Source organism: Enhydra lutris, unplaced genomic scaffold (genome assembly GCF_002288905.1).
Source record: "Enhydra lutris kenyoni isolate GAN:26980312 unplaced genomic scaffold, ASM228890v2 scaffoldscaffold33, whole genome shotgun sequence".
NCBI lineage: Eukaryota > Metazoa > Chordata > Mammalia > Carnivora > Mustelidae > Enhydra > Enhydra lutris.
The window spans coordinates 19,530,088-19,555,180 of NW_019154117.1; the positions used below are offsets into that span (position 1 = coordinate 19,530,088).

Sequence of the window (25,093 nt, forward strand, 5' to 3'; positions counted from 1 at the left end):
AGAGAAGTTCAATATAAAGATTTATTAATTAAGATGGGAAACGGGAGTAGAGAGGGGCTGGGAAATAAGAGGTAAAGAGAACCCTGAAGAATGTAGAAATAGCAGATATAAAGGAAGAGCCATCACCTTTAGGGCTGACATAGAGGACTCAAGAAAGAGCCTCCCCAAGACCCCCCCTCCAACACACACACACACACCCTATGGCTGAAATCCAGACCTTGCTCTGGAGGGCACAGCTGGAGCAAGAAGACCCTGATGGACATCTGTGTTCTGGAACTTGCCGGAAACCCACACTCCAGAACTTACTGGAAATTGATCTTGGGGTGGGGGAGGGGGGAATGCAAGAAAGCCATTCAGGGAATGTCTCAGCAGAGGCAGTTTGCTCTGAAATTACACAAGGCGGGGGTGGAGGGGGTGGGGAGGGGTGGGGGTGTGTGTGTGGGGGAGGTTATGGAGGAAGCTACTGACTTCTGGGTGCAACTGATTCCCACCTGTGCTGTAGTAATCTGCCTGGCCTGCAGGGAAAATCAGGAAGCAAAACCCTTTCCTCTTGCAATGCCTCCCCAGCACCCTCTGTGGACAAAGCTTTAGTACCCCTTGACAAAGGAAACTATTTAAAGGGCTCAGATCTGTTTTCACAGAGCAGGCAAAGAGGATGAATTTGAAGATGAGAGACAACAAATGAAAAATAGCCAATTTATTGTTAAATTCCCTTATCCTGGCACATATTAGGCCGCAAAATTTTTTTTTTCAATAAATACTTGGTGGAGGAACAAAGAAGAGAAAATAATGAATAATGTGGTTGCTTTGCATACATCACATAAAGATTGGAACCCCAGGCCTAGCTTCCAATGGGAATGCTGCTGCTGAGCCTGCCCACATAAAAATTCTGGAGTTCCCCACTGTGTGTGATAAGATAAGCCCCCAGCTGACTTCACAGCTTGGCTCAATAGTCTGTGAAAAGTCTAAAAAGAGGGGCTCCTGGGTGGCTCAGTGGGTTAAAGCCTATGTCTTCTGCTCAGGTCATGATCCCAGGGTCCTGGGATCAAGCCCCGCATCAGGCTTTCTGTTCAGCAGGGAGTCTGCTTCCCTTCCTCTCTCTCTGCCTGCCTCTCTGCCTACTTGTGATCTCTGTATGTCAAATAAATAAAATCTTAAAAAAAAAAAAAAGTGTAAAAAGGGAACCACAGGGGTGCCTGGCTGGCTCAGTTGGAAGAGCATGTGACTCTTGATCTCCAGATGGTGAGTTCGAGCCCCATGTTGGGTGTAGGGATTACTACAAACAAACAGTCAAACAAACAAACCTGAAAAGACAGAAAAGCTGGAGCAGAGAGTAGAAGAGACAAAAGCAGCAATTTGCCCCATCCACTCTCTGTGTTCTTCTGGGACACTGGTGGCTTCATTTGGAATCTTTCTGAGACCTCACTGTCATGTAGATCTGCCAAATGAGCAAAGTGTGAAACACATTCAAGGGCAGTATTTCAAAACTGGACTTAATAAAAAGTAAAGAAACATCCTGATTTCTTGTTACTCTTCTATTGACACAAACCATTGAAAGAGTTTAGGAGAGTGGTTCCTGTCATTAGTTATTTGAGATTTCCTAACAGAGCAGATTCCCCTTGGTCCACTAACCCTTTGAAATAGCTCTTCAGGTTCTATTACTAGGATTCTCATTCCCTGTCCTGGGATATAACTATATAGAATCTCAATAAATATGGCCCAAATGATACAGAACCTTTTATACTGACACAACATGGTGTTTGCTCATGAATACCATCAGCAGTTATTTACTGAGCACCAACTATGTGCCAGACATCATTGTCAGCATCTGGAGTGTGGCCGTGAACATAATCAAGTTCCAGTTCTTATGGAACTTTTGTTAACATTCTGGCAAGAACAGATAATATGGAACTTCCTACAGAGGCACCGTGGGTGATTTAACGAACTATTGAAAAGCTCCACTGGGAGCAAATAACCAACCCTAGAATAAAATGTGATTGCTGCTGGTGTTCTTAGAAAATTCACGTTCCTAGTGTAGAAATTGTATCACTCAAGTCTTCTAATTTTTGGTTCTCAGGGATGTTTCAAAAACAGTGCTGTCCGGGACGCCTGGGTGGATCAGTCGTTAAGCGTCTGCCTTTGGCTCAGGTCATGATCTCAGGGTTCTAGGATTGAGTCCGGTATCAGGCTCCCTGCTCAGGGGAAGCCTGCTTCTCCCCCTCCCACTCTCCCCTTGTGTCACCCCCCCCCATCTCTCTTCTCTGTCAAATAAATAAATTAAATCTTTAAAAAACAACAACAACAAAAACAGTGCTGCCCTGCTGCCCAATGGAAATATGTGAGCAACATCAAGGAATTTAAACCTTCCTAATATCTGGGTTTAAAAAATTAAAAACAAACAGAAAAAAATAAGTTTAGTAACATATTTTGTTTAAACAATTATGTTCAAAATATTAGAATTTCACCATGTAATCATGATAAATGAGCTATTTCATGTTCCTTTTTTGTTGTTGTATTAACTCTTCAAAATCAGCGTGTATGTGTTCTTACAGCACATCTCATTTTGGACTGCGACATGGGACAGAGGAGATTCAGAAAACTGTCCAGAGTTCTCCATCCTTATATCTGGGGTTGGAGATAGTATTTGCTGAATCGAATTGCTGAAAGTATCTGGGGATGGAGTTCACATTGTGAAGACCATCACAGCCTTCCTTTGCACTGGCCCTCCCACAGTGCCCAGCACAGGAAGAAACCCATAGAATGTGTTAGGTTGGACATTAAGTCATTGATTTGTCCACTGAGGCTTGGAATATCACTAAGAAGATTGGTTTTCCACTAACGGTGAAACATCTCTGCCAATGTCCGAGTTAGAGAGTAGGCAAGTCATACTGAGAAGTAAACGTCCAAAGCAGACCCTTAAATTCGTCGTCAACTTGGCTTTTTCTGAATTCCTCCACGCCCCCGAAGGCTAGAGGCTCACTAGGAAAGGCTACCAGCCACAGCGACTCCCCTTAAACCAGGGAGTTACCCCTAGCTGGATGAAGCATAAAGGTGAAGGCGCTCTCTGTCCGGGACCATCCTTTCTGCCCACGGAGTCTGTTCCCACCTCCTTAGCCCCTTCCCTAAAAATGCCTCCCCCCCATCCCCCGCCTCCCCGCGCCATTTTCCCGAAATTTGTCCCTTTGGTGGCTGACCCGCCCTATCTCGTGGCCCGCGTGGCCCGGCCCGTTTCAGCCTCGTCAAACTTGACTTGCTCCTCCAAAGAGCAGGAGAAAGAGGGGCAGTCTTGTTTCTGATCCGGGGGAAAGGAGCATCTCAGGGGCGCAGGGGCGTTTTCTACCCTGTGCCTGCGTCAGGTACCTCGTTGACACTGTCCTAGTGCAGGACTGCGGAATGCGGGTGGTCCCCTTCGACAAAATTTCTTTGGGAATCGGGTGACCCCTGTCCCCGGGTCTCCAGCCCCACCCCGAGACTCCACGGTTACGCCCCCGTGGCCCCCGAGGGGAGCGACTTGGGGTGCTTCCTCTCATAGCTCCTTGGGGAAACCGGCCCCACTTTGGGGTTAAATGGCAATCACAGACCTCTCGGGGCTCGGAGGGGCGCCCTCCCCACCCGCGCCCCTGGCCCCCTGCCCCGGTAAGCGTCTCGCAGCTCAGTCTCCTGCTCTAAACAAGAACAGGGGCTCGAGTCCGCGTTCACACGGAAAATTATGCCGGCTCCAGCGGCGCGTAAAATTGATGTGAACCGAACGGAGTGGGATCGGCGTGATCCTCCCTCTCTTGTCTCAACAGGGGTTTCGGCGCGTTACACAAGGCCGAGCTTGTCTCTTTAAGGAGACATTGGACCCTAATTAGTCCGCATTCCTAGCGCGGCCGAGGACCGAGGGGCCGAGGGTGTTTGGGTTGGAGGGGGGCGGGTGGGAAGACGAGACTCGGAAGGAGATCTTCTGACCAACCTCGAGTCTTATCGCCCCCAGCACCCTCTTCATTTTGCCGCCACCACCGCCACCAACACCCAGTTCTAAAGATGCAGCCAGGGCAGCAGCAACAGCAGCAGCAGCAGCCGCCACCGCTTCTCCCAGGCCCACGTTACTTTGATTGACAGCTGAACAAATGTTTCCCCGGTTCGAACGCTCGCGCTAAGGAACGTCAGCCAAGACCAAGCTCCGCCTTGGGCGGGCCATCTCCGCTCCGCCTCCGCTAACCCCATCACGTTCCGTTCATTGGTCTGAACCGCGGACGACGCCCGGCCCCCACGTGGGCTTCAGCCCGGCCAGCTCCTCCCCTCGGCTCGCCATTTGTCAGCAGTGAAATGATGGGCAGTAACACAGAACGGCGATTAATGTTCAGCCATCTCTGATTGGTTGCTGGAGACACCTACCGCGCCAATGGTGGGCGGGGCGTTAGAAGAGCGCCCCAGAGCGGTCGCGTGGCGGGCCGGTGATTGTAGTCAATCTGGCCGAATCCTCGACCACGGTCGCTGGGGGTGGACTACATCTCCCGGGATGCTCCGCGGTCCCTCCGCGGACGGTTGTGAATATGTATCAGAATGTTAATGATTAGCTGCTGCTAAATTTGGTCAAAGAAGTCACCTACACAGAGCGTGTTGTTAGAGCTGTTCTGAGCGGGTGTTTGGGCTGTTGGCTGCTTGCTTCCCCCTCTCTCACACACTTGTATATTATTTTGAGGTGGTGTTCGCAGAGTTTGAAAGGAGAGAGAATTTAAAAAAAAAAAGCCGCAAGCGTTTCACTCTCTTTTATTTTTATAATCCCCTTCAATTTGGGGTTAAAAAAGACAAGAAAACAGGAAGGAAGAAAAATAAGGAAATGAGATGTGGTAAAAGAAGCTAAAAGGTGCCTTTTTAAAAGATCGTTGCTGTGAAGTGAAAAAATCTCCAGAGAAACCAAAAAGCACCGCCGAGACCTCTTCCGAACCAAAGGAGTTTGTGTTTGCTTTTAGGAAAGAAGAGAGAGATCATTCATTCGGAGGAATAACAACCAATTAAAAGACAAATAAAAAAAAGTTTGGAGTGGGACGAGCGAGCGAGCGGGCGGGCGGCGCTGCCGGCGGGCGCTGGTGCGCGGAGCTCGCACTTTTCCCGTCCCGGGGAAACGGCGCGGTAGCGGCGCTGGGCTCAGCGGGCGCGCCTCGGCGGAGCGAACGTCGGAGCGTTGCCGCGGGAGACGCGCGCCGGACAATGCCCGCGGCGGGCCAGTGACGCCCGCGAGGAATGCCGAGCGGCCCGGCCGCCCGCACCCAGCCGCCGCCGCCGCCGCGCGTTCCTGCCGCCCGCGTCACGCGAGACCCGGCGGGGGCCGGGACCGCCCGAGCCGCCCCTCGGACCCGGCCGGCCGCCTCCGCCGCCGCCTCCTCCACCTCCTCCTCGGGGCCATTAAAGCCAATGAGCCGCGCGCCTCTGCCCAGCGCAGCCAACTAAATCGGTTTGGATGATTCGCGACCTGAGCAAGATGTACCCGCAGACCAGACACCCGGTGAGTGCGGGCGGCCGGGTGCGAGCTCGCCGAGCGCGGGGGGATTCCCCGCGTCGCCCCCTGCGCGCCGAGTTGTGTCTGGGGCCGAAGGGGCGGGGAGGGCGGCTCGCGCCTCGCGGCCCGCTCGGGGAGCTGCCTGCCGTCACCCCCCACCCCCCCGGCGCGGTGGTACTCTCGGAGGGGGTGCGGAGAGGCAATTGAGTTGTAGCCATTTTCTTATTGTTGTCTTTGAAGCCCCTGGAAGCCGCGCCGAGCCGTTCCCCGTCCCCGCGCAGCGACTCCTCGGGGCGGGGGGGTTCGGCGAGCTATGGAGGAGGCGCGACTCCGCGCCGGGGCGGGGAGGGCGCCCTCGGCGGCGGCGCGGCTAGTCCGGCTGCGGCTCGGGAGTCGGGGCGCCGGCCCCTCGAGCCGAGGGCCCCGGGGACGCGCGAGCGAGCCCGCCGGCCGGCCGCGGAGGGTGGCGGCCGCGTCCCCCTCCTCCCCCGACCTGACCGCGGCTAGACGCCATGGCGCGAGTCCCCCCGACGGGCCAGTTTCGATTCCGGGTGGGGTGGGAGTGGGCGCGGCGCGCGGGTCCCCGGTCGCCCGCGGTTGGCGAGGGAGCGGAGCGGGGTCTCGAACCCGCAGGGTCCGGGGCGGGCTAGAGCACTCGGGGGCCCGGGGCCAGCCAGAAACCAGTCCCTGTCCGCTGTGTGGCGAGGCCGGGGGGTGGGGGGGGGGGGCGGGAGGAGGGGGTTTAAACCTCTTTTCCCCCGCCCCCCCGCGCCCCCCCCCCCCCCCGCTAGCGCCGCGTGGTATGTTTTCTCCATCTCCCTGCCTCGCCTGTGATGTGGGCTAATTAAATATTTTATTGTTGTTCTTTAGGCACCGCATCAGCCTGCTCAACCCTTTAAATTTACAATTTCCGAGTCCTGTGATCGGATTAAGGAAGAGTTTCAGTTTTTACAGGCTCAATACCACAGGTAACGATATTGACTTTAGCTGATCCTCCTGTTTGCTTAGCTCTTGTCTCCCCCCCCCCCCCATACACACACAGACACCCCCTCCCCTTTTTTTTTTGGCCTCCACAAAGGTGATATTATCATTTTTACTTGTGGGCAGAAAGGGCAAGTCAAGGCCTCTTTTACTCAGGCAGGTGTAAAGAAATGAAGCATTCTTTCCTTCTCCAGTAAATAAATAAAAAGGAGGCAGAACAATCGAAACTGGGGAGACTTGGAAAATGCTGAGGCCAAACTTTCGATATTGATTTATTGGGGCCAGGAGAATGGAAGGTTGGGAAGATTCTGGGGCCTTTTGACTTCCTTGGTTCTTTATTACTCCGGGCTTGATTCCGTCTCACTTTTTTCTGCCATTCCACTGAAATACCGTGAGCTGAGAGCCCTGGGAAGTCACAAGTGAGCGATTTCATTACTTTTATGCTGAAAAAATGTTTTCTTCTTAGAGGCAATTGTTAGAGTGCCTTTGACATATTTTTCTTTTCGCTGGCTTTCTAATGACGTGTAATTCTTATTTCTTAAATGCAAGAACCAAAACGAGCCACTGAACCCGATCCACACTTTGCCCCTGGGTGGTGGTATTCAACTTGTCTCTGTTTTGGAGGCAACAAATAAGACATCATTCATAAGACATGATTGATTCATATTTTCACTAATCTCTTTGTGGAACATTAAAGAAAAAAAAAACTCCCTTGTGACATTTTGGGGGACTTAAATTTGCGCTTGGGTATGTACACATTGATGTTTATTTTTGTTTTCTTCTTTCATTAAATGAATTTAGTGAATGTTCATTTCTGGATGCGGCTCCGGAATTAAATTGTCTAGAGGATTTTTTTCTTAAACAAAAACCCCACATTTGATCCTCATTGAAAGGGCAAGTCCAGGCTGGTTCCAGTTACCCCTTTCTCTCCCACCACTTCTTCTTCAGTAATGAGGGTGCTATTTAAGATCGTTGATTTGGCATTTTGTAGGTGATGATTTAGAGGAGGGAATGTCTATTTACATTTGAAGAATGTAAGTCAAGGTCTGCATTGTACTTAGATTTCATTATGTCTTGAACAGCCTGAAGCTGGAATGTGAGAAACTCGCCAGTGAGAAGACCGAGATGCAGCGGCATTATGTCATGGTAAGAAAACTGTGTCACAGATTCAAAGTGCCTATTAGTTTAGGATACCAAAAGCAAGGATCTGTTCAGATTGCTGGAGGCTGCAGGATAGATCCCCGTCACAGCGTGCCAGTGCAGTTGGGGTTGTGGGAATGTGATCATTAGCAGCCTGTAATTTCAGGATGTTAGAACTTGTCTCTGACAACCAGCTTTGATTTGAATTTTCAAAAAGTTCAGCTGCGTAGGGTATAATCCTCTGTGCTTTGTTTTTATAGACTGGAGGGGAAAAAAAGACCTTCATTTATGTTTTGTCGATAGTCACAAGCAAAATGTTTTTGCGTTAGTGGTTTTCCTTATTGTTTTATTGCTGTTGTTCCAAACAGTCTTACCAGTTTTTCTGTATACAGTTTGACTTTTAAGGTTTCATTTCTTTTAGATAATAATGATGGATATCAAAAGACACCAGATACCTTTTCACATTTTTCCCGCTTTTTATGTTACGTGTGTGTGTATTTGCATGTGTTTTGTGTGTTTTCAATTTCTGCGGTGTTACATTGGTTTAAAGCGTGTTGTTGTCTCCTGTATAACCGATTTGTTCTGCCAGAATTTCTGTAATGACAGTTACGCTACACATCCAAAAAAAAACAGATCTGCTTTTTCAGAAGTCTTACCAAGCATGTTTTTATGCTTGTTCATAAAGGCTCCAGAGTAACTCATTCATTTCCTATCAAGCCTTTTTCCTTTGAATGTATGAACATGAGCAATACGCTGAAAATGAGAAATGGAACTCTGAAATAGCATCACCTTTCTGAACAGTTCTTTGAAAGCATCAGCATTTGTATGAGACACTCGCCATTAACTTGCCCCCTGTGCCTAGGAATTTGGGTCCATATGGTACTAAATTTTCAACAGGTCTTACTGATTCATCTGCTTGTGATGTATAGACAACTGGAGATTTTAAGAACGCTACGTGTGAGGTTGATTTTCTTAGTTTTGTGAGTTACTCTCTTAGTCTGTGTCTTAGGGTGGCTGCTAGTTTATTCAGTTCCTCCTTAGCATAGGTATTGTGGATATTTTGCTTTAGGTGAGGCTTTTATGTTTGTTTTAAACATACTTGGGGCATTTGAAACAAACTAGGGAGACTGATGAAAGGCACGAAATTAATTGCTTTCCCTTCTTTGACAGTATTATGAGATGTCCTATGGGTTGAATATAGAAATGCACAAGCAGGTAAGTTACTTTTTTATAACCATTATAACCATTTGAAATGATAATAATACTGTGCACTTTAGAAAGAAAATCGTATGTTTTGCAATTTTATTCTGCATGTTTTTGTGACTTCCTGTATTTTGAAAGACTACTCAAGGGAATACTATCTTTAGGTGTGATTCTCCATCCTTTTTGCATTTTGTCCTGAGTTTAATCATTTAAAAACGTGACGTAAAATGTCTGAATGCATATTAAATTTTGTCCACTTTCAAAAGCAGGATGCTAAATTTTTAAAAATGTCTTGTTTTTCTTTTGAAGGAGTTAATTTATGTTATTTTGGGCATTGCAAACCTGTCATAGGAGAGGGCTTTTCTTAGAAAATATTAAGAAGAGGAACTGTAAATTGTGTGGAACCTTCCTTGGCTTGGTGTGAAAGAATGGATAGAGGGTGAGCTGGGAGAATCACAATGAAATCTGTGTCGCTACAAAAGAAATTGATGTAAAATAAAATCCTGGTACCAGTTCCCCGAGGCTCCTTATTTGGGTCTTAACCAGGAACTGTAACTGTACTTCCAAAATTTGTACAGGGTAAATTGAGCTTGATAGGAGGGTGTGATAGTGCTTAGCACTGGGCCTTCACATCTAGTAACTAGTTCAGCCAAAAGAAAAAGACAAAACAAAACAAAAAGATAATGATTAGTCAGAAAGTGTTGAGAGGTATGACTCAAACAGCCCTTTTTTTTTTTTTCCCCCCTTAAGAAACTGAGTAAAATGGGGTTTGGTTTAAATTTTCTATGTAGAAAAGGAACAGGTATATAAAAAATATTGCTTGGCAATATTATTCTATTTTTAATGACCTCCTAGTGAAACTGTTTCAGGTCTGTCTCATCAACTATTTCACAGTAGGTGTGTATGTATTTACCTGCTGGGAAAAGATGAGGGAAAACTTAATGCTTTTCATTTCTTATTTATACTCATGGTAGATACGATTACTCTCTAAGTTTAAAACATACAAAATAATCACATATTATTAGGCCTTTAGTACTTACAGATTCCTTTCTGATATACTTAATTACCACATACTTATAGGTAGTAGATCTGTCAGAGATGACTGGTGGACAGGAAAAGGCATTGGAGAAACAGTATTTGAGAACAGAAAGTTGGAAAAAAAGATGCGTCGTCACTTACGCTGAGGATCTTTTATTTCAGATACTCTTTTTACTTCATAAGCTATTTAATTATGTCAATATTAACATTATAGTATACTTTGCTGCACATTAAAATTAAATGCTTATTTTAGCATCTTTGCCATTTCTGTCTGTTTAGATTCGTAGTGTAAGTATCTCCTGCTTAACAGAAACTCGTCAAGCTTATGTATGGACTCCCCTTAGCTCTACCTTACAGGAATAACTTACATAAGAGATATAGTTTGTTAATTATGCTCATTACATGGCACTTTAGGTCTGGAACTTGTACATGTGTTTCTTTCTTTCTTTTTTTTTTTTTGTCCTCACCCCACCATCCAAGATTAATTAGTGTCTTTTTCAAGATTGTGCCAGATGATTAATGTTCTTTTATTTTTCCTCCTGTATCTTATTTACCATAACACACACTTTCCAGATCTCTTTATACAATTTGCAGTTTTGAGAGACACAGAGCTTGTATTTGATTGTATGCATTTCTTGGGGGGGGTGATATGTGCGATTCCTTAATTTTACACATTTTGTACCTCTGTAATTCTGTCATCCACTTGTCCAGGTGGCCTCAAATGCCATCCATTTAAAATTGAGAATAGAGTACATTTCCCCCCTTTTTTTTTTTCTTGCTTTTAAATTCAATCATATCAAGAATCCTGAGGGCAGTTTATCACATTATGAAATACAGACAGCCCTGCAAACCACCTACTTATTATATTTTCTTTCTTCCCCCCCTTAAGCACAGAGGCATATCTGTCTTTATTTGTTTTCCTAGGCAGACAGCCTTGGTTCCTCTTGGCCTCTCTTCCAGATGCACTCGCTGGATACCCTCGTAATGGAAAGCAGCAATAATGCAGGGAAGTTGCCCTGCGGCATAATTGGGCCTAGTTCTCAAGATCGGGTTAGGCTTATTCACTTATTAGATTTGTGTCTCTGAAGGGTTCAAGAGTAGGAGTCCCCGGAGTCCTTGGAAGTACCCTAGTAATTGGTGGCCCTGATATTCGAAACCTTTGTGTATTTTTTGGTTAACGCTCCTGTTCTTCTTGGCTGCTGCCAACCACAGAGTATTTTTTAGAGAAATTTTTCATTGGAACAGAAAATGATGGCTGTGATGGAGTCATGACTCTGTGACTTAGCAGACTGATAAAAGGCTAAAAGCACAGAGCAGGGACAAAACAGGGTTGGGGGTCTGGTATTATGGGCCCTCCCCTTTCTGTATGATGTTCATCGTCAGTCACCCTGTGTTGATTCTGATCGAGAACTATAGAGTGAAATCTATGGGGAATTTGTCATTCTGAAATGAAAGCTAATGTAATTAGTACCAATTAAAGTACATTTAGTAAATTGGATTTAATCTTAATTAAGCCTGCATAATGTTGCCAATTTTTAACAATTATGTTTGAGAACATAATTAATTTAAATTTTGGTAACTGAGTAAATAGCATTAGTCTGGTAGAATTAGTTGATTTTTTTTTTTTTTTTAAAGGGGAACTCGGTGACATGACATGGAATTAGAGCATAAAATATGAATCTAATTTCTGGTACTCTTTAGTGGGATCGATAGAACTGAGCAGAGGAAGCTGGAAAAAAAAAAAAAAAAGAAACAGAAAAGTTAGAATGGACTGTTCTAGGCCCTAATGTGAATTTATGTTTCACCACTGTCTTTAGTTCCAACATGAACATGAAGTTGACAAATGGGACATGGTTAGAAATGACACGTTTTATTGTGATGTCTTCATATTGGAATTTTTTTAAATGGAAGAACGTTGGCCTTTATTCCCTAATGATTTCCCTAAGTGTGGGGTTTTTTGTATTCTTTTTGTTGTTGCTGTTGTTCTGGATGGACCAGTTGGCCCATGGTTTAGTTGTTACTTTTTTTGCTGATTGTTCCTCTTTATAAATACAGTGTGGCTTCTAAATGGGTCAGTGGCCATGGGCAGAACAGGGTGATGCGTGCACTTGATAACATTGCTAAATACTGCCCGTTCCCATCCTTCCCCCGTAACACTGTAATTAAAGAAGACCTCCCTGATATAATCTGACAGCAGCAGTTACCACTTTAGAAAGCGAATATTGGATATAGATTAGGAACATTAGGTATGTGAGTTCCATCTATAGGAAGTCTAAATGGAGATGAATATACCGCATTTTGAGAATGTCTCGGGACTTTCTCATAGTCAATATTCTGTAGTCTGAAGGTTGTTTTTGCTTCTAAAAAAAATAGAGCTTAGTATTTGAATTTTAGAATTTGGAACTTTTGGAAACCTACAACATTTAGAACCTAAAAGAAGTGAACACTGCACATTTGTATACACATGTCTGTGTGTTTGGGACCACGCATGTGTATGTGTATATATGTGTATGTATGCGTGTGTGTAAATGTATGTGTGTATAGATACATAATTGTTATTTTTTAATCAGAGCAGGAAAACCCCTGTTTCACTGCAAGCCATGTAAATTTTATTACAAGACTTGGGCCACAACCATTTGAGTGCTCCTAAAATATTAATTGAATAGAAATGAAAGGGCCTTGCCAACTGATAGGATATCATAATCATAGCCTCTCTGGTCGATGGTAAATGATGATAAATGACATTAGGAACCTTTTAGCAAACTGTAATAACTACAAGGAGGGAAGCAGTATGGATTTGCATTATATCTGATACCCTCTAGTACCAAGTGGATTGCCAATACTGCTTGTTTAGCATTTTCTAAGGGCAATAGGATATTGATTTCTGACTTACAAGGAACAGCTCTATTTTCACCATTGAAAAGTATTGCAGGTTGTTAAGAAGAAATTGACTTGAAGAGGCCGACTGCTGCCCATCATGGAGCAAATAAAGCAAAACTGCCGAAGCATGGTGGAGCAGCGAGACGGGCCCTCAGCAATTTGTTGCTATTAATTTACCATGCTCGACAGCAAATCAATCGGCATCTACTTCATCTGCTGGAGAAAATGCTGTCCAGGGCAGATAAAAGGCTCGGCATGGTACAGAGAATAGACTGGATTGGCCAAAAGGAGGTTGCAGTTAATGTGTAAATAAGTGAAATGAAGGCCACTGTTGCAGAGGAAGCTGTTGTTAATTAGGTTGGTGCTTTTTTAGCAAACTATTTTAGAAAGTAGCCTAGGATTTGAAGAGTAAAAAGAGATTTATTGAGGTTGAAGTAATATCTGACTGGCATGACATTCCAGCCTTGAGTGGACTTGGGTGCACTAAAGGTGCAGTAAATTTATTTGGGGACAGAGCTTGCAGTGGAAGTCCATTTGTTTAAAGTTCCGTTTTGATCAGATTTCCTCTAAGAAAACTAATTAAAAAAAAAAACATTACTAGTTTCTTGCACATCTCCTGTCTTAGACTATAGGCGCTTGGATTTGGAGGATTAGGTGCAGAGAGTAGGTGTTCGGGACTGTGTGTTGTATTCTCATACAGTGACTGATTATTTTTTTCAGCAATGGATGATTGAATTCTTGTATGGCAATGAAAGTGGGCGATTACCGAAGGTGGGATGTTATAGCCAAAAGGAATAAACCAATGAAAATTTTGCTTGACAGGATTTTCGTTGCTTTATAAACATGAGGGAATAGTCTAGGGGGTGGGGAACAGAGGGTGCACACTGCTGCACTGGAAAATCTCAAAGGGATTACAAGTAAAATTTTGATGACTGTGCAGAAACCCTCCAGGTACAATTAGAAGAGGGTGGGGGAGGGGCTTCTTGGGCTTTTGTGTGTGTTTTTCATTGAGGCTTAAAGCCACCTCTTCTATTTTAGGACTACTTAGCCTTCAGTAGTATTTCACAATTAATATTAACCAAACAGGTTATTGGTGGTGGTTTTTTACCCCTGGCATGTCTGATCTGGACATTTTGGGGTAGGGACCCAGCCTCAGGCCTATTTAGTAAATCTAGATAATATGTAGATTTTATGTTTTTCCCAAAACTCTTGAGAGGATCTAGTATTAGGATAGTTGATACCAAGTTGGCAGTTCCTTGAGCAGGACCCAGTGAGCTGTCATTTTACTTGTCACAAGGCTTTCATGAGAAGCAGATCTGTGAGGAGGAAATTTAACCTGTCAGGGTATGTGCATAATTAGTGTTTTCTGGATGGCGTGGGTTTCCCCTTTTTCTCTTCTCACATGTCGAGTTCTGAATTTTCTTTTTTTGAGTTCTCATAGAGTATCTGAAGATTGTTCACCTAAAGCAGTGATCGTTGAGTGGAATTGGAAATTCCTTTCAGTGAAAGTGAATGTTATTATATATCTGGCATGTGCTTACCGCTCATCTGGGCACACTGCCAAAATTCTTTAATTCTCACAATGATCCTAAGAAAGGGATTATGTCTAATCAAAGGGTGATTAAACAGGATCAGATCTGCACCAGGTGATAGAGTTATTAGGTAGTGGATTCAGGATTCAGATGAATTTACCTGGGAGGATGTCTCTTGGGAGACAGGTCTGTCCTGGGTTGGAGATTCAGGCCCCAGTTTGTTCCAGGAATGGAGTGCCCTTGGGAGGCTGGGGTAGGCCTGGGGTTTGTCATGAAGTCACTGAACTTTGGGCTCATACCCAGAATCCCTGGAGTGTCCTTCAGATTGCTTTCAGTGGGTGACAAGACGAGGGTCGCTTTCACGGGCAGTCTCCTGCAGGTGGGGCGAGGAGAGCTGCCTGCTTATGAAGACTGCGTTTGCTTCCTCCCTGGGCAACCTATTTTTCATTTGTTTATAAACTTGTTCTTCCATTTAACTTTTATCTTTTCCTTGTGGCTTCTAAAACTATGCCTGAAGACAAGGGGCTGTTTGTTAATCACCATCTTGTGGGTTTTTGAAGGGGAAAACAGGGAGGGGAAAATGTGATGTTTTGTGGCCTCTTTGTAGTTCAGAAAGAGGTTCTTAGATGCAGGAAATCACACACAACTCAAACTTAAATGAAGGCAAATATTTTGCTTTTACTAATAAAAGATTTTCTTTGTAGCTTTCAAACAAAAGGATCTTTCCTTCTCAGTGCCCCTTAATCCGTACTGGATATTGTTTTTATTTATCTTCTGGGCAAAGTTCTTTGTATCTTAAGTAATAATACCTTTGAGCTGGGTTGGACTATCTTGTGTCTTTAGGCGCTGCTGTAGCCATAGTGAAATCTGGAGATCGTGTTGGCAAAGAGTGATGTTCTCACATTCTTCATTTCCCCTTTTCTCTCCTAGAATTTTACTTTTTTTTTTTTTTCCTTTTTGTACAGTAGGATAGATAAAGTCCATTGGGAATGAAATGTTTAAAATGTGCACTTAGGAGTTATATGTGTGTGTATGTCTGTGTGTGTGTGTTTAATGAGGACATTTTTACTACCTTTGATAGGACTGGATAGTCTGATTTATTGCTCCAGGACAGCAGTAATAGGTTTGATGGTGACGGAGCAAGTAGAGGGGATGTGATTTTTTTTAGAAAGTGCTTTCCCTTGATCCCCTTTCGCACCTCCTCTTAAAAAACCCTAGCACTCCAGGGAGGGTGGCACAGCAGTGGTCTTGTGGCTCAGTTACCACTTGCCAGAGCTGCGCTGTTGGAGAAAAGCCCCTGAGACAGCGTATTTGGGGGAGGGGCAGCTGAGTGTTTGCACCGACAGTGGCAGTGGGTGAGGCTCAGGACCAGACTCGTTCCCTGCTAAGTATACTGCAAACAGAATGCATGAAATTGATACTACTCTACTTTAAGCAGAAAGGGCTTCAGAAGTTTTATTTATTTATTTTTAAGATTTTATTTATTTATTTGACAGACAGAGATCACAAGTAGGCAGAGAGGCAGGCAGAGTGTGTGTGTGTTGAGGGGGGGAGAGCAGGCTCCCTGCTGAGCAGAGAGCCCAATGCGGGGCTCGAGGACCTTGGGATCATGACCTGAGCCGAAGGCAGAGGCTTTAACACACTGAGCCACCCAGGCGCCCCGGGCTTCAGAAGTTTTAGTGAAGACCGGAAGTCAGGGTTGTTTTGACTTAGCCTTAGTAACAGCTGTCAGTGGTCGTTGCTGTACGTCTGGAAAGAGGGATTTAGCCAGCATTCATCAGCGCAGATCTATACACCTTCTCTGCTTTCATTGGAAGTGACCCAGTGTTTACGCCAGGCCCATGCTATTTCTCCACCAGCGGGGCCAAAACTTTGCTCAGAGCTTCATTGTGTAACCCGTGCTCTCGCCAGGGTGTGGAGGGAGGGCAAGGTGCGGCTTTTCTTAGCTGAACTGTTGGAGAAGCAGAAGAGAAACGTTCCGGGGCGCCCCTCAGGTCCTCGGTCTTCTGGTCAGTTGTGTTACTTTGTCATATTTTCGAGGATTCTGCGCACAGGTGCTTCAGGATTTGTGCTGTGAAGGGAGCTTCTGCGTTTCGAGGCAAGCCGGGGTGGCTGCTGTCCTGGCGCGGGCCTGGGGCTCCGTGCGGAGCCGGGCCGCGGGGGGACACCCCAGATCCCGGCCGGGGCCTGGCGCTTGCCACAGCCAGGGCAGTGAGCCGTGGAGGAAACGAAGAGGGGTACCTGCTTCCTGACTTCTTAGCAAGCTCATTCCACTGACTGTTACTCTCATTAGGATACTGTTACTTTCTGACCGCGTTTTCTGCTTCCCTAGGCTTGTGGATTATTTTGGTTAAGGAGTTTGAAAATACAAGGAAATAAAACCGGAAAGAATAGTAATTGTAGAAATTATGAGCACGAGTGCCCTGTAACACCCTCTCTTTACACGGAGCTTAAGGATTTTATATGTTCTCCTTAATCTTCCTGCTGTTCCTGTAAAGCAAGTAGCAAGCTTTGGATCCATGTATTTATTTAAATAGCTTCTGTCAGCGGAGTACTCCACAGTTTGCCAAGCGGTGTCATTCCGCTGGCCTCCTTGAACAGATGACACTGAGGCTTAAGGGCTTAAGAGACTAGCCCAGTGTCACAGTACGGGAGGATCAGCACGCGGGCGGGGAGCCTAGGGTTCACACAGGTCGGTGAACATGCCCCGAGGTCGAATAGCGAGAGTCGCTGGCAGAAAAGGAAGTAGCCTTCTTGACTTCCCTTCCAGGGCTCCCTTCACTGACCGTGCTGTTTCCAGACAGCGAGTAGAGTAGTGTGTCTGTTCCTGCGATGTTCTTGGCTGTATGCGACATGAGGAGCATGGCGATGCTGTTGGCAGTCCAGTGGGTGTTATAGTGTCCTCGTGAGCTAGAGATCTGATCTGGGTGTTTGTGTGTGAGTACAGAGCCTTCTTCTTTTCCTCTCTACCCTTCCAGTGCTTGGGCCCTGCCCAAAGGGAGGCTTAGGATCCACAAACGAAAACCTAAAGCCTAGATCCACTTTTAGCAAAGTGCCTAATACAACTGGCTTTTCCTGTGTTCCTAGAGTATGCCATGCGAACACTATACTAGGTTCAGCCTTGTTCCTTGCCAGTCTCCTCTACCCCCCTAGAATGTAAGCTTAACGGGAAAGGCGTGTCTCTTTTCCATGCGGTCCCTGGTACTGAGAACTGTGCCTGTCACACAAAAGGTGCCCTGGAAATACCTGGTGAGGGGAGAAGACTCACAGATCGAGCTAGCCAAGAATATGTGTGACTTAATATTTTCAAGGGCTACTACTTAGGTTGTAAGATAACAAAAATGGAGTTCCCAAGCCCAGTTAGGCCTGTGATGCCTACTTGTTAAGTTTGTGGGAAAAGTGACAGATGGAAAGGGAAGTAAAAGTGACTGAGCTCGGTGTGCCTTTCGGGAGCGAGTTAGGATAGAGTAGAACACATGTATTTGAGCATGTGGAATCTGCCTTTTTTAAAGATGAAAACATGAACGTGTCCTAACTGAATTTAAAAATTCAGTTTGAACGTCACTGTATCACTAGTCACTGTTTATCTGAAGAATTCTTTCACTGCTAATAAGTCTATGCACATGTGGTTTGAGGGAGTGTGGGGAGAGCCTGATCGTGACACACTGTCATGTGCTTAGCTGACTATCTTCCAGATCAGTAGAAGTGCAAGTGTCTAGTGCTTTTCAAGGGACTGAGACCTCTTAGTTTTTTATTAGTGGAGATGGTATAGTGTTATCGAAAAAGTAATAATCATAACAGTAAGTGATTTTTAGAGAGCTTATCATGAGGGTGAGAGTTCACTTAATCTCACAATAACCTTACGAGATTATAGTATCTAATTATTTCCATTTTCTCTATGAACAGGAGGCCGAGATACAGAAATTAAATAACATCATGAAATAGGTCCTTGGTTTGACTCTGTTTAGATTATTTGTATAGTACATATTTCTGCCATGTTCCAAATGCTATGTTTGGGATATTCTACTACCACCATATACCCTACTGTCTCCCCTCAAATACTTGACTGAGTCCAGGGATTCCGATTCTAGTTCTGGCCTTGCTAGTGACCAGCTTTGTGATACTGCTGAGTACTTGAACTTCTCAGGACTATACTTTTCTCAGCTTCAATTAGAGTATAAATGAACATCGAGATCCCCGTTAGCTGCTCTGGTCTAAAATGGCCCTTTGGTTTTGGTTTGTTATTTTCTGTGACCAGCTGACTAAAAATTGAGACTTACTATCATTTTTTTTAGTCTTAGGAAGTCTCTTTAAACAACTCTTCTCAGAGGTCGCTTGCTTGCTTGCTTTCAGTCCAAAATTAACCTAATGAAGCTAGGAGTAGAAATGGATATTTAAGTTTATATAGTACTTTGTATTTTACAAGGTGCTTTCTCATCCATTATTTAAGTCACAATAATGTCGCTAAAGCATTTTCCCTATCTTGGGGAGGAATAAAATAAGATATAGATGTTAAATGATTAAATCCCTTAGTTAATTAGTAGATGGTTAAGAATTCACTGACTTATGTAATATCACTATGACAGGTGATATAAAAATATGTTATACCAGTATTTCTTTAAGGTCATCTGTTTTTAAAGATTTTTTTTTTTAATTTACTTATTTGACAGAGATCACAAGTAGGCAGAGAGGCAGGCAGAGAGAGAGAGGAGGAAGCAGGCTCCCCGCCAGGCAGAGAGCCCGATGCGGGGCTTGATCCCACATCCCTGGGATCATGACCCGAGCCCAAGGCAGAGGCTTTAAACCACTGAGCCACCCAGGCACCCCTAAAGTCATCTGTTTTTATGCTTTTATTTTGGCATATATATTAGAAAACTTAACAATACAACTTGTGAAATGTATAATTTATATTGAGATCTAATAATTTTATACCAGTGTATATAGTAGTTTGTTAACTGTTATGTAATTAGCTCCTGGGATTTGTTACCCCTCCAGAATCCATCGTAGATGTCAGCTTCTTTAGCTGATGTTTACCTCGGGGCACTCAGGGTGTAAAACATGTCTGTAAACTGGCTTACAATGAACTTGAGATCTTGAGTCCTTGGGTGTCTTGCATTGTCCCATCCGGGATCCTTTATTTGGGGGAGGGTTTGCACTTCTCAGCTTGGTTTATGGTAAGTTAATCATAAGCAAATAAAAGGGGACAATGGTTAATCTTGGCCTTTTTGAGTTGATGAATCAAAAACATAGTAAAGTGTCCTGTACTAAGGCATAAGCTCCGAAAAGGAAGAATGTGTTTTGTTACTTCTGTACCCCTAGCACCTAAAACAGTTCCTAGAACATAGTAGAAGAAATGAATGTGTGCATGCTGGAATAACTAAAGGAAGGGTATCATTCTTCCATTTTATTGCCTTTCTACCTATGTCAACCACCTATGTATAAGTTTTGTTTCTGAGCTCTTAGGACTCTCTCTGCTTTGTGCTGAGCAAAAAAAGGCCTAAATAGGCAATAAGGGGTTAGGTGTTCTCTTTGCAGTTTTGCCATAGGTCCTTGAGTTGGTGATGGGCTATTTTAAAATGTAGGATTTGGATTAATTACCAGACGATGATTTATTTCTAAGGTATCTTTTAGCTCTAACATCATATGATTTAAAAATCACCAGCATTAGCAAAAGGTTCATTTTTAATTTCATTGTTTCACATTAGAGACATGCCATTTAAGTTGGGGTTTAGAATCAATTTTATGTAAGAGGAAATTATGTATATATTGCATATATATGCACACATACCTGACTGTGAGCAGTATTAGACTATTGGAGTCAGCTAATAGAAAAATCCCAATGTTGCCAGTATTTTACAACCTAGAACCATGTTCTCTATTGTTTCTTCCATAGCTACGGTTGTATCTTGCAAGTCCTTCTCTAGGCTAAGAGCTCATCAGTGACTAGATAGAGTTACAGATTTTCCCTATGTGTGTATGGCAAATTTTGATGATAATAATAAGTTAATATTTATTAAGCACCTCCTGTGTACCAGGTGATGCAGTAAGTCCATCAGATGTCTTAATTTGTTTAATGGATAATCCTTGAGGAGAAGGGATCTTGTTGTCCTCACCATGTTAGAAGAAACTAACTTCAAGAGCAGCTAAGAAATTTGCCAGGGTTTTATAGTTAGTATGATGCAGAGTGGGAATTCAAGCCTGGGCAGTCTGGCTTTGGAGTTTTTGTTCTTGAACCAGTGGTGATACCTGCCTCCCAGGTGACCATTTTAATATGGTAAGCTTTTTTTGTATTGTTTTTATTTTTAAAATGTACGTTGGTACTAGTCTGCTGCTACATTCTGTGCATAGGGAGCTTAAGTGTTAAAAATAATAGTGAGTCCTTTTGGGTATGTATTTGTATCAGAAAAGTACCTTTTGAATTCTCAGATCAGTAAGTTCTTTGCCCCTTAGTCCTTGTTGGAAAGTGTGGTGTTGGGGCGAAGCAGGCTCCTTATTAACCAAAGCCATGTTTTCTGCCAGCTGCCATTCCCTTCATGGGCAGTGTGGCTCCGGCCCTGCTTCCTTCCATGGGCAGTCCAGTTTTGGCTCTACACTTCTTCAGCGATATGCAGTGGAAGGAACACTTTTAATGAGTAATACCTGTGGTTTCCAGATTGAGTTTCTAATATACAAAACAATTCCTTTTTGTTTTTGTTTTTGTTTGCTTCAGGACTTTCTACTACTGTAACTGTTGAGTAGAAACGTGGATTGGGGGTAGTTTTTCAGCCGAGGCTACAGGGCCCTGTGCAAGACCTTCATTTGGTTTAGTTACTCAGGTTGAAGAAAAAATACTATATATATATATTTTTTAAATGAACAAGTTGCATTGAGTTAGTGAACCAATAGGTTCATCTTTATTGAAGATATTCATTGCTGGCTCCTGGTCTGATGACCACAGCCAATGGGTATTTTTGTACTTCTGACTAGGAAATCTCTAGAACAGGATAGTACCTTTTTTAACCACATGAGAGTGTCCAGAGAACTAAAAAACTGCCTGCTTAGGGGTAGAAATGGGATGAGGGTCATTGGCTGGGTTTTAAAGGATCCTTGAACATGGTCCTTGACTTCTTTGCAAAATTGTATGCTTTTTTCTATGGAAAAAGGAAAAGGAGCCCGTTAGCACTCACTGATCCAGTGAGGAAACCAGGACCCAGATGAAAGAGTTTGAGAACTACTTCTAGAGCAGGGCTCTCAAACTGGGGCAGTTGCTTTCTCCCAAGGACAGTTTTGGCAGTGTCTGCAGATACTTCTGGTTGTCACAACTTGGAGGTGCTACTGATGTGGAATTTGTAGAGGCCAAGAATCAACCTTACCTGGCTTCTCTAGTTAATTCTGTCAATTTGAGAGGACATGTCAAGTCATGGTTGTCTTTTTAGGTTTTCTGGTAATGCTGGGAAGAGTAAGGTTGGTGGTAGTGGGTTATTTAAAGCTCTAAATGGGGATCTTAACATGGTCTCCTGCAATCGTTTCTCCCTTTCTTCCCTCCCTCCCTTCTTCCTTTCCTTTCCTTTCCTTTCTCCTTCCTTCCTTCCTTCCTTCCTCCCTTCCTCCCTCCCTCCCTCCTTTTCTTCCTTCCTTTCTTCCTTTCTTCATTTCTGAAGGGAGATTTTTTTTCATTGAAACTATTGGACTAGTGGAAGTTTTCTTGGCCTTAAGTGGGGCCTGTTTGTCCTGGCTACTCATTGAGGGTCCCAGATTAGTTTTAGTTCTCTTGTAGGGAATAGTTGGTCCTTCATCAGCCTTCAGTTATCCATGCTGAACATAGTTGGTCATTTCAGCCATTGTCAAGGACACTCACTTGGTTAGTACCAAGATGTATATGATAGACAGGACCACTTGAGATCTGAACATCATACCTTGGCCTGATTTGCCCCAGTTGAGGGATCAGGGCAGTTCTGTCTTTTCACTTGGTCTCTTCCTGAGGTCAAAGTGCATTTTGCTTGTCTTTGTCTAGTCCTGGTCCCATTGTAATAAACAAAATGGAACCCTGACTCTGAGTTTTTTCAGTAGCCTGTGGGTCTGGAACATGGATTTATTTTATTTTTGAATGCATGGGCACTGATCCGTGAACCTGAGTTTTACTTGGACTTACTTTTTCCCCCCTGTATATTCCATTGAGCTGTACTATGAATGTGGGTGACTGTTTTAAAAGCTTTTGATTTTTTGGGATATAGAATTGTTTTGGAGTGTGGCTTATTACCTCAAAGTACATCCATGTTGGTTAACCTCAAAAAATATTACAGTTAACCTAAAGTGGCCAATAAAAAATACGGTGGCAATTCCACAGTTACTTGCTTGAATATTTTTTTGGCTAACTTGGACAGAATGCTCGTTTGGGCTTCTTAATGGAGAAATTGTGTCCTGCAAAATTCCAGAATGCCCTTCTTAGGCTTTCACCTTTATGTAGGTTCCAGGAATGTGGAGGTGACAGTTTGGCAGCTCGGCCTCCTTGTGAGTCTTTCCTTACATTTATGAGGTGGCAGATTTAGGAGAGGCTGGGTCAGGCATAGTACATTTATGTACAAAAACCTGACTTTTTAATATGGCTAGTTGTTTCCAAATGCTTGATGTGGTTGGCCGAGGAAGATGGCTCGAAGTTTGGACCTATTTTAACCAGATTCTAAGCAAAACTGATAGGATTTTCTTATAATCTAAGCAAGAATTCAAGATATTTTGCATCAATTTTGCATGCGTATAGAGAAAATTCTGGTAAGATCTTTGTTGCATTCGGGTTGTGAGATGGTATTCATGCCAGCGTCCATGCTTAGATTGATACATCATCCTACATCTTTTTCCTTGATTCAGGAATATCTTGGAGGTACCGGCAGGTTTGGTTACAGACCATCACAATAAAGCAAATATTGCAATAAGCCAAGTCAGATGAATTTTTTGGTTTCCCAGTGCCTATAAAAATTATGTTTTCACTATACTGTAGTCTGCTAAAAGTGTGCAGTATCATTTTAAAAATGCTTAAAAAAAACAATGCACATTAAAAAGCACTCTTGCTAAAAAAATGCTAGCCATCATCTGAGCTTTCAGCAAGTCATAATCGCTGATCATAGATCACCATAATAGGATAATAATGAAAAGGTGTGAAATATTGGGAGAATTACCAAAATGTGATGCAGAGACGTAAAACGAGCAAATGCTGTTGGAAAATGGCGCTGATAAATTTTCTTGATGTTGGATTGTCACAAGCTCTCAACTTGCCACAAACTCTCAAATGCAGTATCTGCGAAGCACAGTAAAGTGAAGTGTAATAAAACGAGGGAGGCCTGTATTTGACTGTCCAGTTTGGGGCCTGCTTTTGCCATGTTTGTTTGAGGCTCACCCCAAAACTATCTAAGATGGAAATACTTAGCTTCTCAAAATGAAGTATCTAATACGGGACCTACAATGATCAAGAAGATTATAATACCTAAACCTGAGGTTGTTTTAGTCTTCCTACATTGAGAGAGTTCCTTGGTGAAGAGAAGGTAGTGCTGGAGACCTCTGATGTAAGGCAGAGGCAGAGATGGCTTTGAATTCTTCTTCAAGCAAATGCTAATTGCTCTCACACTACCTGTAGGGCACACTTTGAGGCCTAGGAAGTTAGAAGAGGTGATAGGCTTGCCTCTGTGGAAATTCCAGTCTTTTTATGGGATTCAAACCAATGTAAACAAAACAAGGCATTGTGTGGATGGCACTGTGACATAGAAGAGAGGGAGTCAGGAGGGGATTAAGGATGCTATTTCCAAGATAGATGCAGGGGCATTTTAGTGGGACATAAAGAGGAGGGGGTCACTTGGGAAGAAAGGAAAGGGGATAATTCCAAGTGAGAACCACATAGATGGGTAAGAGCTGTGTATATTCAGGCTCTTGTTAGCATTTACAGCTTGATCAGGATAGGGGAAAGGATGGTGGGTGGGGAAGGCCGGTTTGGGATTCATTTATAGAAGGCCTTGAATGCTAGTATAGTGTGTGGGCTATTGAAGGAAAGCAAGAAGATTAATCAGACGGTAGGGCAAGGACATGTCTGCTTTGCAGTTGCCTTATTCTCAGCAGCTAGCATGGGCCATGACAGCAGATGTTCAGTGAATGTTGGCTGAAGTGATCTGGGTGAAGAGAGAGAGGACTGGAGGGGGACAGGGTTGAGGAGGCATGTGGGACTCGCAAGGAGGAACCCAAATGATCCAGCAGTTCATTGGATGAGGGGTGTGTAAATGCATAGGAAAGAGTTCCTAAGACATTGAACCCTGTAGCCTGGCAGAATCCTGGTACCGCTGATAGAAAAAGGAAACCTTGGAAGGGGGAACTTGCTCTTGATTATGCTGGCCATGAGCTACCTAGGGAGGAGGGAGTGATAGAAGGAAGAGGAGGAAAGAAAAGTAAATTTGTTGCTTCTCCATCTTTCTTGCCCTCATATCCATATCTTCCCTTCATCTCCTGCCAAATCCATACTCCTGCCAAGAGCTTCAAGGATTCTTTTACGTAAGACCTGTATTTGTGCCTTTATTCTCTACCCAGGCGAGGATGGACTTTGCCAGGCAACTCTTTGCAGACAGTGGATTTAGGAACTTCCCATTTTAAAGAAGGCGTGTGACCTTTGTGTTAGTGTATGGAGAGAGTGTTTCTCTTCATCATTTTTGCTTGATTACTGCCATTACCTTTATATAGATAGAATAGTGGGAGTTTGCAAATTATCTGATTTTTGACTTTTTCCTTTTTAAAGTTTTTTAACATTAAAAATAGGTACAGATTCTCTAAATTATTCATCAGCTGTGGAAACTTTGCTCCATTCTTTTTTTTTTTTTTC

The 25,093-nt window shown here is 43.9% G+C and overlaps 1 protein-coding gene across 18 annotated transcripts in view; it reads left to right on the forward strand.

Annotated features, from left to right (window-relative positions):
- The first annotated feature begins 4,812 nt into the window (after positions 1 to 4,812).
- LOC111153482 (transducin like enhancer of split 4) overlaps positions 4,813 to 25,093 on the forward strand; it is a 144,329-nt gene continuing 124,048 nt past the window's right edge. For 12 of the 18 annotated variants that reach the window (XM_022512511.1, XM_022512513.1, XM_022512512.1 and 9 more), the window contains exons 1-4: positions 4,813 to 5,491; positions 6,356 to 6,453; positions 7,549 to 7,612; positions 8,777 to 8,821. In XM_022512511.1, the coding sequence (XP_022368219.1) occupies positions 5,447 to 5,491; positions 6,356 to 6,453; positions 7,549 to 7,612; positions 8,777 to 8,821 (252 nt within the window). In that variant the 5' untranslated portion in view covers positions 4,813 to 5,446. Of the gene's footprint in view, positions 5,492 to 5,859; positions 6,037 to 6,355; positions 6,454 to 7,548; positions 7,613 to 8,776; positions 8,822 to 25,093 lie in introns of those variants that run through there. The other 6 variants (XM_022512509.1, XM_022512510.1, XM_022512516.1 and 3 more) reach the window with 2 other exon arrangements.